We start from the raw sequence: 17,261 nt of genomic DNA, 5'->3' as shown, positions 1-17,261 counted from the left end.
GGAACGGCACGCGTATCGCCGCGTCTCCTCCGTTACTTGTTGGCTCCACTGACACCTACCGGGAAAAGAAATCGAGAGCTTTGTTCCCGGCAGCCGAGTCTCCTCGAGACTCACAGCTCTGCTTCACGTTACGCACCAGCACCCTCCCCCCCCAGCACCGACCGCGTTGCCCATCAGTCCCATTCCGCTGTAAATCACAAATGAACGACGTGAAAGCAGAGAGCAGCACTGGCTTCAGTCTCCGTTGCAAAAAATCACAATTTTGATAGCATGAGGGTCAGCAGTCTAAGGACTGATTGAGCAGGCTTCATCTCGGATCCCAAGACTTCCTTGAGATCCGTGGAGCAGGAATGTCCTCTTGCCAGGATTCAATCCCTCTGAAAAACTCTAACAAAACCCCCGCCACAGGTTCTCATCAGTTCTCTGCCAGATCCCAACACGCTCTTCAAATGTCACCAGGTGATGGAACAACCTATCCCACTCAAGCCCGCCTTGTTCCCAATGTTTCTGTTCCTAATTCTTGAATTAACCCATGGCAGAGCTGCAGGTAACACTCTGCACATCACTTAAAGAAATGGCAAAATGGGTGGTGAGAAGCGAGGAAAGGAACAGTCTTGATAACGCCGTTCCAGTTTCACTATTAGAGCCCGGGAGGCTGTGGCTGCAAACACGTAATTAATGCTCAGTTCTGCCTGTCGCTACCTGGACCCCACACAAGACGCATCAGAGCAGCTCAGACCCCAGACCAACCACAGAAGATGTCACTGGCGGAGCTGGCAAAACTCATACTCAGGGCGTAAAAAGAGGAAACTGAAATACTTTAGCTGAGTCTTAAGGAAGGACAAAACGCCCTATTCAGGTTTCCAGTCATGAAAGCTCAGTGGGGGTTTTGATCGAGAGGTCGAGCCATTAGCAAGCCTTTAATAACGTAAATAAATCCAATAAATTTCAAGTCAAAATCTGGAAGGAAAAAACCTCCCATTCACCAAAATGCTCTCCATCATTGTGGCAGCTTGTTTCTTACATTATTGCATTTTCGATTCCATGTAATTATAGATGCTACGAAGGACTATCAATTTCCTAGTTTATACAACTTAATTATCAGGATGCTGAGAATTTGAAATGAGAAGAGTCCATTTCTAAACGCCAGCAAGACCTAATGCTTCACCAGACTGAGTTCTAAGCTTAATACCATAACCTAATGCAAGCTTATAATTCATTAGCGGAGAGTTTTGTAGTCATGGAAACAACACAGAACAGAGAAAGTTGGAGCCTAAGCTCGGGATGATTTAGCACCCAGCAGCTCCAGCCGGAGAGGGGACGGCCGGAGCGTGACATCTTGGCCCAGCCTGAGCTCACGTCCTTGTTGCAAGTCAACGGAGGGAAGGACCTTCCTTGGCCATTTTACCCGTTTCCCTCCAAAACATGTGCTGAGCAAAGTGGGGAGATGCTTTTGCATCAAATTCCCAGTGAAACAGAACAAAAGACACGGTCTGTGGCTCTTGTGCTTCTTCCCTTGGCTTATCAAATGCTTATGAAGAAGGAGGGACAGGTGGCGTTTCCCCACCTTACTGTGCACCCTCACCCATTCTTATTGTTCCTTTCAAGAGCCAATAACTAATGAACAAAATTACAGAAATGTATCGCACTACTGAATGTATATGCGCATATTTATCCACCTAGAAAGGAGCACGCTTGAACTAGACTGCAGCAGACCGAAGATGCCAACACGAGACACGGCAGCACAGCACGACCCACCCGTCCCAGGGAGATGCACCGTTCCGCTGACACTGGCAAGGATTCACGAGGTTTACAGGGATCGTTTTTCAGCCAAGTATTCCTTGGTGAAGTTGCATCCTCGCAAGTCTTCTTTGCAGCAAGAACACTGGAAATAGGCAAATAAGCAGGAAGCCACACTCTTCTATTTATTTTCATGATGGCAATGTCACTGTGGTGAACTATGACGTAATTAGTAAAAAATGCAATATACAAAAATGGAGTAAAATGCATTTTTACTTCAATAGCTAAAACAGTTATTGAAAAAATAGCTAGAAAAAAATTCTTATCTATCTCATTGCTATTAAAAAGGCATGAAGGCAAACAGGATATTTCATAAAAATAGAAGCGGGGAGGGTGACAGAACTCTACCTGGGAGTTACGTATGGACTACTTTATGTCTTTAGTTTAGTTTTCCCCTCATTTCCTCTCCTCCTCCCCTTAAACTTGTGTCATAGGTATTCTTTTGGTTGGTAATAGTAGATTTATTTAAAGGATTTGCCTGAAAAAAATTTTTGTGCCATATGCGCAAAGGATTAAAAATGTGTTTTTGCAGAAAGCATGTCCTAGAACAGAGGAAACCCAGTGCTGCAGCCCACCCCCCCCGCACTGCCGTGCTCGTCACGCAGGAACGATGGTATCGGAGTGTCTGTGAACTCATTTGGGTTATGAATTACAGAAGAGAAAGCAGTGTGTCCCAGAAAGAATTCTGGATTATTAGTAAAACTGAGTTAGTTTGTCTAATCCTAGCATGAGCCGGGTGTTCGGAGCCCATGCCTCGCAGGTCCACAAAATTCATGTGATAATTCAAGCTGCTGACTCAGAGATTTCCATGGAGGTCCATTTCTCCCACCCAGCGTATAAAGAAGGCGAGGATGGAGGCAGGTAATTACAGAAGTCATGAGGCACCCGAAGGCAGAGACAGAGTCAGCAATATAAAGGGGAGCAGAGGCAGTAATTGCGTTCACAGCCGCAAATCATTAGATATTTTGATTAGGGGAAAAATTATCATCAGTGCCAGTTAAAAATCTTGGATAAAGGGCTGTATCAAAAACGTTATGCTGAATTTTATCAACGCAACAGTTTAATTCAACGGGTTTGTATCTTTCTAAATATATACATACAAACAATTTGCACTATTTCATTTCTTTCAGGACTTTTGCTACAGCCAGCGTGTCTCTTTGGGAGCTATTCTCTGTTCTTTACTGACCCCTTGTGGTTTCCAACTCCGAGGAGAAATTACTTTCTCGAACCCAACATTACGTTAAACTGACGTTTCCTCAGGATAAAGGCAATAAGAGAATGCTAAAGGACAACACAACAGATGAATACAGCATACAGCATCTCAACAGAGCTGCTTATTTTTGGGGGGTGGGTGGGTGGGTTTATAATCACATTCCCTATTCAATTTTTTTAATTATTTCTTTTACTTTTTTGTGTTGCTATATAGAAGTTAAAACTGTATGAAGTACTCGAACTCATGATCTCTAAAAAATCCCCACATTTGCCAGGCACAAGATCAAGGTAACCATATCCCTTAGAAAATGTAGACAACGAAGTCACGTAACTGTGAAAGACCACAGTTTGAAAAGGGGTATATTCATCCCAGGAGCAGCAGCTTCAGGGGATATCGCCCTGGACAAGGGCTGTCTGGCTGCGAGCAGTGAAATCCAGGGAGGGAAGTTTCCCGTTACCCGTTTGGCACTGTCAACATGTTTAATCTGTTTAATAATCCTGTGGCCACCTGAGTCTACTTTGTTTTCTGCCTTTATTGCCAAACACGCCGTCCCCTGCAACAGAGCAGTGCCTAACTAGATGAAATGTAATTAAAGAGCCTGCCTAGGAATAATATTCCAGAATTCTTGCAGAAATAATCCTGTGGTAGTGGTAATAAAAAACCCAAACAACAAATACAACGCTAGAACAGCAAATCCCTAAGTGTCAAAAAAGGAACTGCTTTTATATATGCTCCATTTTTTAATTATGCAAATTACTGCTAATTTTCAAGAATAAAAAAACCCCTAGGAGTGTAGAATTTGCTTTTAAGCATAAAACTTACTTCAACATGGTCACAAAAATAATAAAATTCTGTTCTAAAATAATCCTTAAGGACTTTTGTTCTACCTGATCTTAGCGCAAATCCCTGCCATCAAAGACCACAGCCCCGGAACGCTGCAGACCAGGACTCATTTTAAAACCCTGGGATTCTGTATCCAAGTCTCAACATGCTCTGGAATTGTTTAACGCACACGAACACACACACACACACACACAAAGATGAAGGTGTTTTCTGCACGGTGGTGTGAAAATAATCAATTTGAATATACACTTTGCTGGCGGAACAAAAGCTGCATAAATGCGTGATCCTTCCCAGTAGCTGGTAATTTATAAAGAAGGATTTACGCTGTTTGACCTTGCTCACAGCATTCTCAAAATTTGCTCTGATATTATAAAATCATTTTTGTACGCTTTACTGATTTCCAGCTCGGAAGCGTTACACTGTCCTCAGGAACACAGCCTTCCTCCCTCACCTGCTCCTGCTGTTTCCCTTCAACTCCAATGCTGGAAACTCAGGAACGTGGCCTCCCCCGTGGTCCCACATAAACTCGTTACTTACAAAATGCTTTCCAGGGCCACGCTAGCGTCAGTGGCGATTAGCGTGCAGAATGCAGCATGCAGTGACGCTTCCGAGCTTAGGTTAGTGACGCTAAGTCACTGCCAGCAGCAAGCAGAAGGGGGGGTTGTAATAATTTAGAGAGAAAAGACAGACAATAAACAACGAAGCATTTTTTCTACAAAAAAAAAAAAAAAAGGAATTCTCAAGTCTCCTCTTCACATCGGAACAGAGTGCCAACTTTGTCCGTTGGAATCCATGTTTATCATTCACAAGGACTAAGCATGAATTTTGCCTATGAAGCAGCAGCTGTAGGAGACCGTTCAGCTCTTTTTTCAGGCGCACTCCTATGATGGAAACATGAACGGACCAAGGCCTCTTGTCAGTACGTATCAGTGCGCTTCAAGGTCTGCCTTTTACCAGGAAGTGACAACACGACGTTAGACGTAACTTCGGATTTATCCCCAGGCGCGTTTTTTTCAGGGTAGCTTTTGCTCTGGTTTAAAATAGATTTCAACAGAGAAACTCGCAACTTCCCTGCATCAAACAAGTTTCATCAATGAAACCACCATGTAATTTTATTTTCAAATTAGAAGAGGTGTAAAGGATTGAGAAAGGGCAGTCCTCTTCTCTACAGGCTTTTCTGAGATTGAGATACCAGACAAAGAATCAAGGTTAAGAAAAAATAAGTTACCGATTACACGACAAATGATAACTGCATTAGGAAATATTTGGCAATGACAAACGGTCTCATTCTTTGCTTTTCTGGTTCAGTATTAAAATCATGCATTAATAATATAAACAACTCTTCAAAAATAAAATTTGATTCTAAAATCAAGCATTTTAAGCTTTAACATATAAACCGCTCTTGGTCAACTCGAATGGTAAAAATACAGAAGACAATAATGGCTTCAATAACCTTAGATTCTTAAAACAGTTTACAGCACAGGAGCTTCACATTTTAATTTAAATTGTAACCTCACCAATGTATGAAAGGGAAAGCGTGAGTTGTGTCGGTAACCTTTGCCCTAATAAAGCAAGATAATTTGTTAGAGAGACATGCAAACAAAAAGTCTCCAGACATGTTCTCAATGCCGATGTGCACCTCCCATGGCCAGGACTCGGTGATGAGGTGATCAGTGAAAGCAGCAACATGGAAGTAAACAGGTGAATTGGTATTTCTGGTACCGCAGCACCTGTGCATACGGGTAACGTCTCTTATGATATAGTATACTCCAGCTAACACACCGCTATAGACGGGGTGTATGATATCATAACACATGCATGCTATGTTATGTAAATGTATCTGTTTAAATATGCAGTGAACATGAGCATTACTGGATCTGTGGAAGTTATTTGAAGTTCCATGAGTGTCTTTCAAATTAAAGATGCACCATTTTCCACTTTGCACGAGAAGGCGACATTCATCTGACTAATTCCTTCGAAAGGAAAGGCACGCTGCATCTGCTGAGGTTTGATGGCCCCGTTTTTGTAAGCCAACTTCTAATCTGGGGAGTACTTTGCGACAAATTACGGAAGATTCATACTTCAATTTTTTTTTATCAATTAGAAAAGCTTAAACTGGGGAAAAACCAAGTGCATCCTTAAAACACAGTGAGAATGAAATCGAATTTAAACTTCAAACACTGGTAGAGAAGGTTGTGTGAAGAGAAAGGAGAATACCAAGGAGAAAACTACCTTGAAGAAGTGGTTATTTACATGACAGTCCTGGAAGAGACAGGAGAGGGAGAAACACTGCTTCGTTAGTAAAGGGCTGGCACAGCAAAGCAACAACAATTAGCAGCAGAAGTAAACAAATAAAGACACAGCAGCGAGAATACAGAAATGGACACATCTGCTATGCACGGAAAAAAATCACGAAAAAGAAATCGCGGCGTTAATCACCCCCGCGGCAAGGAGCAGGGTACAGCACAGCACACTGACGTACAGGTCCCCACGCAACTGCTCGTAACGACCACCGCACCCTGGGCATCCACACGCTTCATGCGCGAAACACCCCAATGGCACCAAACCACGGCAATGCATAAAGCTCAACGTATGCGTAGATGTGCGCAGCCCGGGCTCTTAACAACTAACGAGCGCTGTAGAGGGGTGACAGCACAAAAGGGGGGGGTTGCCTTGTTTTGAGACAAGCATTTAAACTTTATGTAAGAGACAAAGAAATCCCTGTTATCAATAGGATTTTCTACGTACATTCTTCACCTTAAATCACAAGACATAGACTCAGAAAAGCCTGACTGAAATCACAAGCTGATAGGAACGGAGACCAGACATGTATGTCATCTGGCGAACACGTTTCAAGTTCTCTAGTTTCAGATATGGTAAGTGGATGGGAAACCTCCAGATAACTGCATATGGGAATTCCCCATGCCAAACTACAGTATAGAACAGATGGAGACATCTAACAGCATCTCTATAACGCTGCAAACTATTCTCTAATGATTAAATATGCACAATTTAAAAATAGGAATGAGTGCCACGTCCAAAAAAAATCGGCTCTTCTTTTTATATCTCTATATGCATAATGAGCGTGGATTGATGTGCCAGTGATATTTTGGCTGGTCATGATTGCAGTGCAGCTCAGTGTCAGTTTCCTGAAAAGCAAATTTAATCTTTTCTTTTACAATTTGAAGTGTCAGCAACATTATTTCTCTTTTTCATGTCACCTTTGCTGAACTGCCTGACGTTACAGTTATTACTTCAAAACGGGAATGCATACACGTTAGGCACAGGTATGGTAGGGGCTGTATCTTTTATTTATTTTAAAAAAAAAGGAAAGAGTAAAGTTAACTGCAGCGTAACAGCTCTGGGGCAAAACCATCACCATCCTTGAAAGACTTAAAAGAAACATCTCCAGTCCTCTTCAATATATTCATCAATGACCTGGACGAGGGGACAGAGTGCATCCTCAGCAAGTTCGCCGATGACACAACGCTGGGGGGGGTGGCTGACACCCCAGAAGGCTGTGCCGCCATCCAGAGAGACTTGGACAGGCTGGAGAGTTGGGCAGAGAGAAACCTTATGGAATTCAATAAGGACAAGGGCAGGGTGCTGCACCTGGGGAGCAATAACGCCCCACACCAGGACAGGTTGGGGCTGACCTGCTGGAGAGCAGCTCTGTGGAGAGAGACCTGGGAGTCCTGGGGGACAACGGGATGACCATGAGCCAGCAATGGGCCCTTGTGGCCAAGAAGGCCAGTGGCATCCTGGGGGGCATCAAGAAGAGTGTGGCCAGCAGGTGGAGGGAGGGCATCCTCCCCCTCTACACTGCCCTGGGGAGGCCACACCTGGAGTACTGTGTCCAGTTCTGGGCTCCCCAATTCAAGAAGGACAGGGAACTGCTGGAAAGGGTGCAGCAAAGGGCTACCAAGATGCTGAGGGGACTGGAGCACCTCTCTTATGAAGAAAGGCTGAGGGATTTGGGTCTCTTCAGTCTGGAAAAAAGACAGCTGAGGGGGGACCTTATCAACACTTATAAATACTTAAAGGGTGGGTGTCAGGAGGATGGGGCCAGGCTCTTTTCAGTGGTGCCCGGGGACAGGAGAAGAGGTAATGGGCACAAACTTGACCATGGGAAGTTCCACCTAAACATGAGGAGGAACTTCTTTGCTGTGAGGGTGGCAGAGCTCTGGCACAGGCTGCCCAGAGTGGTGGTGGAGTCTCCGTCTCTGGAGACATTCCAAACCCGCCTGGACGCGTCCCTGTGCCACCTGCTCTGGGTGACCCTGCTCTGGCAGGGGGCTGGACTGGGTGATCTCCAGAGGTCCCTGCCAACCCTGTGATTCTATGATCTCCTTCACAGCCCTTACAGGACTTTACAGAGAGACCAGAAGAACTTAACTCACAAACTAACAAAATAACAAGCTCCTCTACAGTTTTTTTAAAATGAAACTATCCTATTTCATTAGAAAACTCATTGGGTTCTTAAGCTACTGCAACGGCCCCTGGAGTCTCTGCTGAGGCCCTGGCTACGCAACTGCAGCCCACTCACCCAGCCTCCTGCTCAGAATGAGAACTGCTCTAGGGTGTTTGGGCCATTGATTAAAGGACAGAAAGAAAATGCCCTTTTGACCTAAAAATGTTTCGAGTATCAGAAAAACTCCAAGTTCATGCAGTAAGTACTGTCCTTCTTTCCAATAAGGCAGACAGAAACTGCTTTAAAAAATATAAAACTAAAGGGAGCGTCAAAGATGGAAGAAACGCAGCGCTTGCAGTGAAACAAAGTGGAACGATGTGCTGATGTTCAGAAAGGGAATGATAAATAAATGAAAGAGGTTCCTTTAGCATTAAGACTACAACATTGAAACACATCAGAATGCTTTAATTGTGCCTTGAAATCTGCAGACTTTTTCAAATACCGTTTAACACCAGCTGTACCGCCACAAGGAGAGGCTCGATGGTGTAAATAATCGTTAGCCCTGTATGCAACAGAGATATATACAGACTGAGATGGGTTACTTCTTCATGAATGCATGTCTGCAGGAGGATTAACACAGGTTGGGTCAAACTAAACGCTGTCCTGCATACTGGAGGAGTTTAGCACATCAGAAGCAGAAATATCTACAGCTCCTGCGTCACTGGAGAGGTTCTAGGTATTTATAACCAAGCCTGGTGGCCAAGCACCACATTGCCCCTGTTCTTATCTTTAAAATGCTAAGGCATTTTAAAAGACCTTTTCTTTAGGATCATAATAACGGTTATGTTTAGAAGCACTGAGATGTCACCAAAATGTCACCGCTGACTGTACACTCCCAAGTTCCAGATACAATATTTACCCTGTTCTGAACTCTGTTTCCTCTCTCCCTACGTTTTGATCTGCTCAGTCTGCAAAAGGAAACTGCAGGTCTCGCTTCTGCACAGCCTTCGTCAGCGATTCCACTGGCACGAAGCAGCTGAAAACGTAACTCGTGTGACGCTAAACCGAGAAGAGCCGAAATAACAGCACGGGGTGCCCAGTCCCTGGGAAATACCGCAAAGCTGGGCCACCTCGCTTCTTGGCAGCAGAAAGAGCCCATCAGGCAAGCGGACTATAATAAATAAGAGCTGCTCCCGGGTGGTTTAGCTGGTATCTGGGTCAATCCCAGAAAGGGGAGACTGGAAATAAAGCATACAACCAGTACGGCCACTTTCCCTGGGAACGCTGCCTGGCCGTCCCGCTACACGTGGGTTTACGGACCTGGATCACAATGTCGACCAGTTGATGAAAATGGTACCTGCCTTTCCTAACGCTGACTGGTGATTATTTTGCAGAAAAAGTACTTATTTGAATAATTTAATTTTATTGTGAAGTGATTTTATTGTTATTCACTTAATTAAGTGCAATGGTACAAAACTATCAGCCATGAAAAGCCACTCGCACCTGATGTCTGGGCTGAAATCTCTAACACAACCACAGTTCGATGCCAGTGGCCACAGTGGTAGATGTCCCCAAGGAAGCACCTCCCAAGGTCCACCAGAATGGCCCTGCGTGGATCCCCACGGCGGGGCCAGGGGTCTGAGCTCTCTCCCAGAAATGAAGGGAATGATGTGGTTCTCCTGAGAGACAGCTCACTCGGAGAGCTACACTAAAGGAAATAATTAGAACAAAAGAAGATGTCTCACATCTTAAGAGCATGGTCTTCCTTAAGACCAGGCAGACCGTTACGTATCTTCCCCACAGATGCCTTCAAATGAAGATTATAAAAGCCGTAACCTATTCCCTCGTAACATCTTGCTTGGATCACTTCAATTACTAAAGCTACCTGTAGTAACTGATTGCTCCCATCACTTAATATACCTTGTACTTGGGAAATGTATCCACATGTAAGGATTATAGCTACTCTGTTCTTTTTTAATTAAAAAAAATCATTGCTATGGACCGTAACAGCTGCTTTATTTTTAATAACATTTTCCATGATGGTGATGTGGAAAGAAGGGGACAGACAGAATAATTAACCAGCCTACTTTTAAACCAGTATTATTCTATTATTATTATAAGGTCATAGTTAAGTATCAAGAAGTGCTTTACTAAGCAGCAAATTGCAGGAAACAGGGCTTGACAGAACTGAAATAACTTCCTACAATAGAAGTTTTAGAATTTGCACATTTCTTTTCCCCAGATAAAAAAACCATAACAATGCCCTAAACGGCAAAACCATACTGCTCAGATCATACCCGGGTATTAAAAATGCAATAAGGCTGCATTTTCTCAATATTCGGCTTTTTTCTTTGACTAGCAAAATACCGTAACAGGAAAATAAGTATATAACAAATAGCAGATATTGCAGTTAAAAGACTTGCTGGTTTGGGTCTGTGGAGCCCCTTGGGACTGTGGGGAGTTCCCATGGCAACCTCAGCACGGACAATTACGGAGCAGCTACAATTATTCTGAAGACGCCTGTTGAGGACGGAGTTTCGTTTTGAGATGGCCACAAATAATGGCATTCCGGAGAGAAAATTCACAACCAAAGGTTAAAACCCCATGAAAAACAGTGACAGATTTTATCCTGCCTCCACTTCCTACAGGAGTATATTTTTATCTCTAAATATTCATAATGATGTATCATCTGTAAATCACTGAAGACAGATTTGTTCATACTGCTAAATGAGCAAATAATTGATTCGTAAGTTTTAGTGATAGGTGAGATCCAGAAAATATGTAGATTGATTAAAATTTGTTGTGTGGAGAATACTGCACTGCACTTATGCATAATATACCTTAATTTCCATATGCTGCACAACTTCTATAGCTAATACACAGACGGGATATAAAAAGAAAACTCCTCGTAGTAAAATCTATAGACACTTAGCGAGGTCACTGCGTGATTCCATTAATGAAACCAGCGTCCTCCTCAACTCTTCTCTTTCTTTTCCAACGGGGTCCCACTGGTTGGAGAGGATCTAAAACTACTGGGCACAAGCCAGCTGTTCATTTTCCAACTGCTTCAGATCTGGCAGAATGAGCCATGACGAAACTTTTTCTCGTCACAAACAGCTTTTGCTGTTCAATTACAATTGTAAGCGAGGAGAAGGTTTGAATCTAGTATTTCTTTACTCATTTATAATCTTGTATAGCTATTTTATGGTAGATTTACATGGAATAAATGACTTAAAGAATCTGTGCCAAAGGTCCGGTAAGTAAAGCAGCACCCCAATGAGATTTGTGTGACTAATAACCACATTTAAATAAAAGTCTGTGTTGTTAAAGCGGAGCTTTAAGATGTGATAGGATGCGTAAACACTTTGAAATCAATGAGAGCTTGAGGCCAAATCTTAAAGACACCTCTCGAACTATAGATGCAGGCAGATATTTTAAAAATTCTCATTAAAGGGTAGGTAGCTCCTAAGTGCTCTTGGAGATTCTACTGCGCACAGTTCTAAACTTCAGTCAAAATGGCAAAGCCAGTTTTAAGAATGTCTTAGGCTTTTTTTTTTAAGACCAGAAACAGATTTTGGAAATTTCATATCTATCAGTTCTCTGATCTTTTATAACCTGAAAATATTCTTATTCTTTCTTAGTATGAAGCAATGACATTCTCATCCTAAAGCTTGTCTGTTCTTGCGTAGCTTAGGTTTGTACATAGCTCTTCGCTCTGAAGACCATCATTATTCATTTTAAGTATTTGGTATTAGTAATGCAATACTTTTGTAGAAAATGCTGTAATTTTGTACTCAAAATGAAATCAGTGCAGCTTGGATATCAATCACACTGTCATATATCGAAAAGCAGACCAAGCACCACAAATGTAGACTGGATTAGCAGCACTCTGAAGTGACTCCTCTATAAACTGATAAAGGAGAAGACAGCCCAGTGCGACCTCTCGGTCTATCTATATTCTTAATCTTCCTGACAAACACACTCCCCCAATAAAATGTCAGTCAGGATCTGCAATCTTCTTCCCGTAAGGTTTCAAAGCTGATTTCAGAACAGTGGAAATATTTATTTAGATGATGTCATTAAATCACAAATAGCAGCATATCTCTCAGTGCTATCTGCTTGTTCCTTAGTGTGGGGTACCTAAAATAAAATGACTGTGCAAGCCAAGATATAAATGATAAGAAAAATAACGTAAAAGATGATCGGAGTCAGCACCACTGATGTACCATACCAGAATAGCTAATAAGTGAAATACCGCCATTCAGACATCTGTGCTGTTAATTTTTATATATCACAGTAATTCCCCTTGGAACCAAGTAAGAACATTACTTGGAGGGTGCTGCTTCCCTCTGCTCCTTCTCGCAGCAGTAAACCACGAGAGAGAGGAAGAGGCTGACCCTAAATCCTTTTCCCTTCTAATACTGCATTCTACTAGCCTTGGTCTAGTTACAAGTACACGTTCTGTTCGGCTACCAGTATTCCCACATATCGTCAGCAAGTTTTAAAGCTGTCCATTATGCAACTCTGTAAACGATATTCCTGGAGACGCTGTGTTCACTGAGAACCTGTTCCCTTTCCTTGATTAATTCAGACCACTAAAATAGCACCAACCAGGCTACCTCCAGAACAGGGAAAGCCTCAAACACCCAGTGCTGGGCCTGAACTAATTAGACTGAGAGACAGACTAATTATTTCTGAGGCAGAGCCGACCCTATGCGAAGCTGCTGTTTCTGGGACCCAGTCCAGTAGCTTTACAGGATGCAACCTCTCAGGATTTCTCCACCCCTTCACTGCAGGACACAGATAAACCCCAACTCTTCATTCTGCAACCAATGGATTTACAGGAGGCTTAAGAAAAAGCCCTGAGAGACTGTAAATTCAATATGCAAACAAACTGCATATAATAACTGACATTTTAAAATGGGTAATTTTAGTGACTTGTCTTTGTGCTGTCCCTGTCCTGAGAAAAACCCATTTCCCTACCTGTATCCATATCCACATACACATACCCACCCAATGCCAGACCCTGTGTATCGCACAGAGACATGTAAGGGGTGAAAAGAATTACTTTTGACACTACTCTTTCTAGGGAGACCGAACGTAAGTATGATCTTGAGTAGAAAATGACCTAGTGCAGCGAAATAAAAATCACACTGGTCAGATCACAACTGTAAAGAAAGGAAAATGAAATGGAGATTCAAATATTTCTCAAATGTATAACAAAAAATCATAGTTCATGCTGCAGACAAAAGTATGGTAGCTGATTCCAAATGTGTTCAGAAGAAATTGATGCACCTTTTCTTTTTCTTTCTTGAAAGTTGAACATATGCCGTTTTTCCTCACTTTCTTGGGTTAACCCATCTTTTATAATAACAATGTAGAATTCTGCCTGATGGTGAACATAAAAAATTGCCATTTCAGGTTGAAAGGAACAGGCATTAAGTGTTCGTTTATGCACGACAGGTACATTAATTACTTTCTGGATAAACAGCTAGACTAAAGTTGTAAATATTCGACCAGAAAAAAGAAAACAATATCGTAGATTGGAATATTTCAAATTCAATATTGCATACGCAGCTGGAAGGAGTAGTCGAGTCGGATGAGCCGAATCCAGTACAGCCATTAGCAAAACACCTCCCTCCCCAAACCCTGCCTTTCCTGTTGCTGGGTTTAATGACCAGAAAGTGTTTTGCTGGAATGTCGGCTGCAGTTGTCGGAAGAGGCAGAATTGCTGGCTAAGACTCCGCATTAAGAAACAACTCCTTTGCATGGCACGGCGAGACCATGGCACGACTACACCATGGCACGACTACACCATGGCACGACCGGCAACCACTCCAGTGTGCACCACAGGAGGCAGGAAGGCTCGGCAGAAAGTATCGCATTTCTTCAGTGTCTCTCTTCTGTACATAACCAGCAATACCTCCTATCCTCAAAAACCTCCATACCCACATTAAAGATATCAGAATTTCAGATTACGACCTTCTACAAAGATTTTGAGGCTCCAAATAATCAGTAAGTAACATTGTAAATATTTTCTTGAAAAAAACCCCACATTTAGTGTGAAACTAAGTATTAAAATACTGTTTTTTCTGAGAACTTCATTTGCCAAATATTATAGATACCAGTGATAACGGCTGGCAGATTTTGCAGCAACTATTAAAAGACACTGAAATTATTACATGTACTTGACACAAAATATTTCAAAATACCAACTCACAAGTGTCACAGCAGAGAAGCTGAACCGTCAGAAAAATGATACCACAATTCAATTAAATCACTTGGTCCAATCTTCAAGAAACCTAAAGCTACATACTGCTGTCACAGGCAACAGAAATAGTAGCACTCTAATATATAACTTTTTAACAGGCAATTGTTGTGACAAAGTGAAAAATGTATGCCACGTATAGTTGCACCCATTTGTGTTTAATCCTCACCTCAAACTTCTGTCGGAGCTCTGCATTTCCATCTTCATCAGCATCTGGAATTGGAACATTATAATATTCACCTTCTTCTTGGTTCAGCAGCTTGTACCTGTGGAGCATTGGAGAAAAAATGGTGACTTTACCATTACATTCCTGTTAAGATTTAACATCTGATTTTAGTTGGTTGTGGATGGTTTGTATCGATGTCTCAGGTACGTAAAGAACTGCTTTCAAAGATACAAAGCACACTCAGAAACAGAATATATTTAACTTAAAATTAGACCTTTAATCCCAAACTATGTGCCAAGGCAGTTTAATGGACAAGGAACTTCTTCACACCCATCCCGTGAAATGATGGGAGATACCAACCCTGAAGAACCTTCGTCTCCAGTGCTTCTATAGCCCTGAACAATTATCTCTGACGATGTGCTTTTTGAGAAGCTTTGTGCTTTGAGAAGATGTGAGGAGTTCTACCTGGAGCTTGGTAGGCACCAAGATGGCATTTTATAAAATCAGTTCCCACGTGCTTTGAATTTGCAGAGCTATATATAACATGATACGCTTAGTAATGAATATATCATATTGGAGATAAAAATAAAATTCCTGTCACAAGACTATGTACACAGAATTGAGTTTGCAGCAGCTCCTGGCTCCAGCAGAAGTTTCATGAACACCACAAAAGAAAAGCACACCTTTTATTATCCTTCTTTTTCCTAGGCTTAGTTGCATTTTCAGTGAATTTATAGCACGAGATACAATGAAAAGCTCCAAAAAAGGCAAATTATATTGAAGAAAAATACTAGTTTTAAATTTTTTTGTGATATATTCTCTTCTTCTCTCTTTTCAGGAACTTACCATCCGCTGGCTGGCATTTTCATAAGCTCTGACACCCCAAATGAAAGAGATCCCATGAAATCATTTCTGGTTGTTCGATCCCAGTCCCAGACCTCTACGGATAACCGTCGATCTTTGTCTGTAGGTTTTAATTTACTAAAAAGGAGAGAAATAGAGGAGTTCTCGATGTAACAGTGAATTAAATGCTTCAATACACACAAAGATACTACATGAAAAGGTGTTAAACTTACAATGTGAACGACTCATTCCAGTCTGGGTTCAAAGTAGAACGGATGGTTTTTGTTTTCTGTTTACTTTCATTCTTAGGATCTGGGATCAGCTTCAGTTTAACGTAAGGATCTGAAAGTCCATTTGGATCCATGGGAATTAGGTTTTTTGCTTCTCGCACTGCCAATATAAAACATAGCTGATTTGTATGGGATTACAAATCACCACTAAGAAAGCAGTTAACATGTGAAACCAGAGTTACTGAAACGTGTTGAAAAATAAAACAAGACAGACATGGAGCCCACTTGTCAGACTTGGCACGGAAGGAACGAGCTGCTGTACAGTAAGGCTGCACTTAGCAATATTTGTAAGAAGAGTAGAGAAAATGACAGGAGAGAAGAGCAATTCACAAACGACACACAGCTTCCAGGCAGCTCCTTTCCTGCACTGGAATGATTAACCGTCCAAATCCATCACTATAAATTGTTAAGCGGGTAGCGATTCTTTCTGCTTTCGTTTACTCACCGGCCTTAGGTTATACCACTACAGGACTATCAGCCAAACACTACAAGGGCGAGAGCCAGATCACAATAGATTTCAGAAGATCGGTTATTTGACATTATTGGAAGATATCTAACACTAAACCCCCTTCATGGTTCATTAGTTGTCAGATGGAACCGCTGAAAGCATGATGTCATGACAGCAACCAAGTAAAAGCGCAGAGAAGACAAGCTTAACTTCAGCTTCACAAAAATGTTAATGTAGATTCTATTTTTACAATGCCAAAAGCAGACATAAAGTGAGTTAATATATCTCATGTTGCTACCGATCCCAAAGAGAGAGAGGCAAGAACGGTCAGCAATCTGCGTTCCCCGCAAGGCCACATCCCTGTGTGGGACAGGGCAGGCAGGCAAGGGCAGCTTACGATGGCATTTATCCAGGGTTTGGCAGCTTTTGGGTTTCAGTCTGGCTGGAACGGAGCTGCGGGGTTGGTTAAGCAGTCCAGAAGTCACTGCAGGGGAGTGGAGCAAAGACAGCACTTCCCTCCCTCTTGCAGACGACCAGCACGACGCCCGCGTAACGCTTACAGACGTGGGGTTTTAACAGCACTCAGCTACCACCTTCTGCTGAACCTCGGAAGAAGAGGTGAATTGTCCTCATGCTGTGAAACCCCATCCTACCCAAACTGGTGGTGCTGCCAGGAGCTGCGGTGATCCAGTTGGGATGGGGAATTGAGAGCTCACAACTGGCCATCTCGAAACCTACTGGGAACAGCAATCCTCGGGGCTTGTTTTGGACAGAAAACAGCTTTTGTTCAAGAATTCCTTTGTGAGATTCGTAGTTTAAGATGAAATTTTTTTCCTGGAAGGAGAATTGCCAGAAGCTTTGAGGGTGACGGGGCTCCTAGGGTATGAAGGAAGGCCACCGTTGCGGGGGGAGTCGCTAGAGGTATTATCCCGGACTGACGCTGCCCTCAGCTACTGCTTTCACGGCGTCAGCAGCAGAA

The 17,261-nt window shown here is 42.6% G+C and overlaps 1 protein-coding gene across 2 annotated transcripts in view; it reads right to left on the bottom strand.

Moving 5' to 3' along the window:
• Positions 1-17,261, bottom strand: part of PRKCA (protein kinase C alpha) — a 152,083-nt gene that overhangs the window by 27,797 nt on the left and 107,025 nt on the right. For both annotated transcript variants that reach the window (XM_074608109.1, XM_074608108.1), the window contains exons 6-8: positions 15,778-15,934; positions 15,548-15,682; positions 14,705-14,801 (exon numbers count right to left, since the gene is read on the bottom strand). In XM_074608109.1, coding sequence (XP_074464210.1) covers positions 14,705-14,801; positions 15,548-15,682; positions 15,778-15,934 — 389 coding nt within the window. The remainder of the gene's footprint in view (positions 1-14,704; positions 14,802-15,547; positions 15,683-15,777; positions 15,935-17,261) is intronic.

Source organism: Larus michahellis, chromosome 14 (genome assembly GCF_964199755.1).
Source record: "Larus michahellis chromosome 14, bLarMic1.1, whole genome shotgun sequence".
In the NCBI taxonomy this organism is placed as follows: Eukaryota; Metazoa; Chordata; class Aves; order Charadriiformes; family Laridae; genus Larus; species Larus michahellis.
This window is presented reverse-complemented; position numbering and strand designations above follow the sequence as displayed.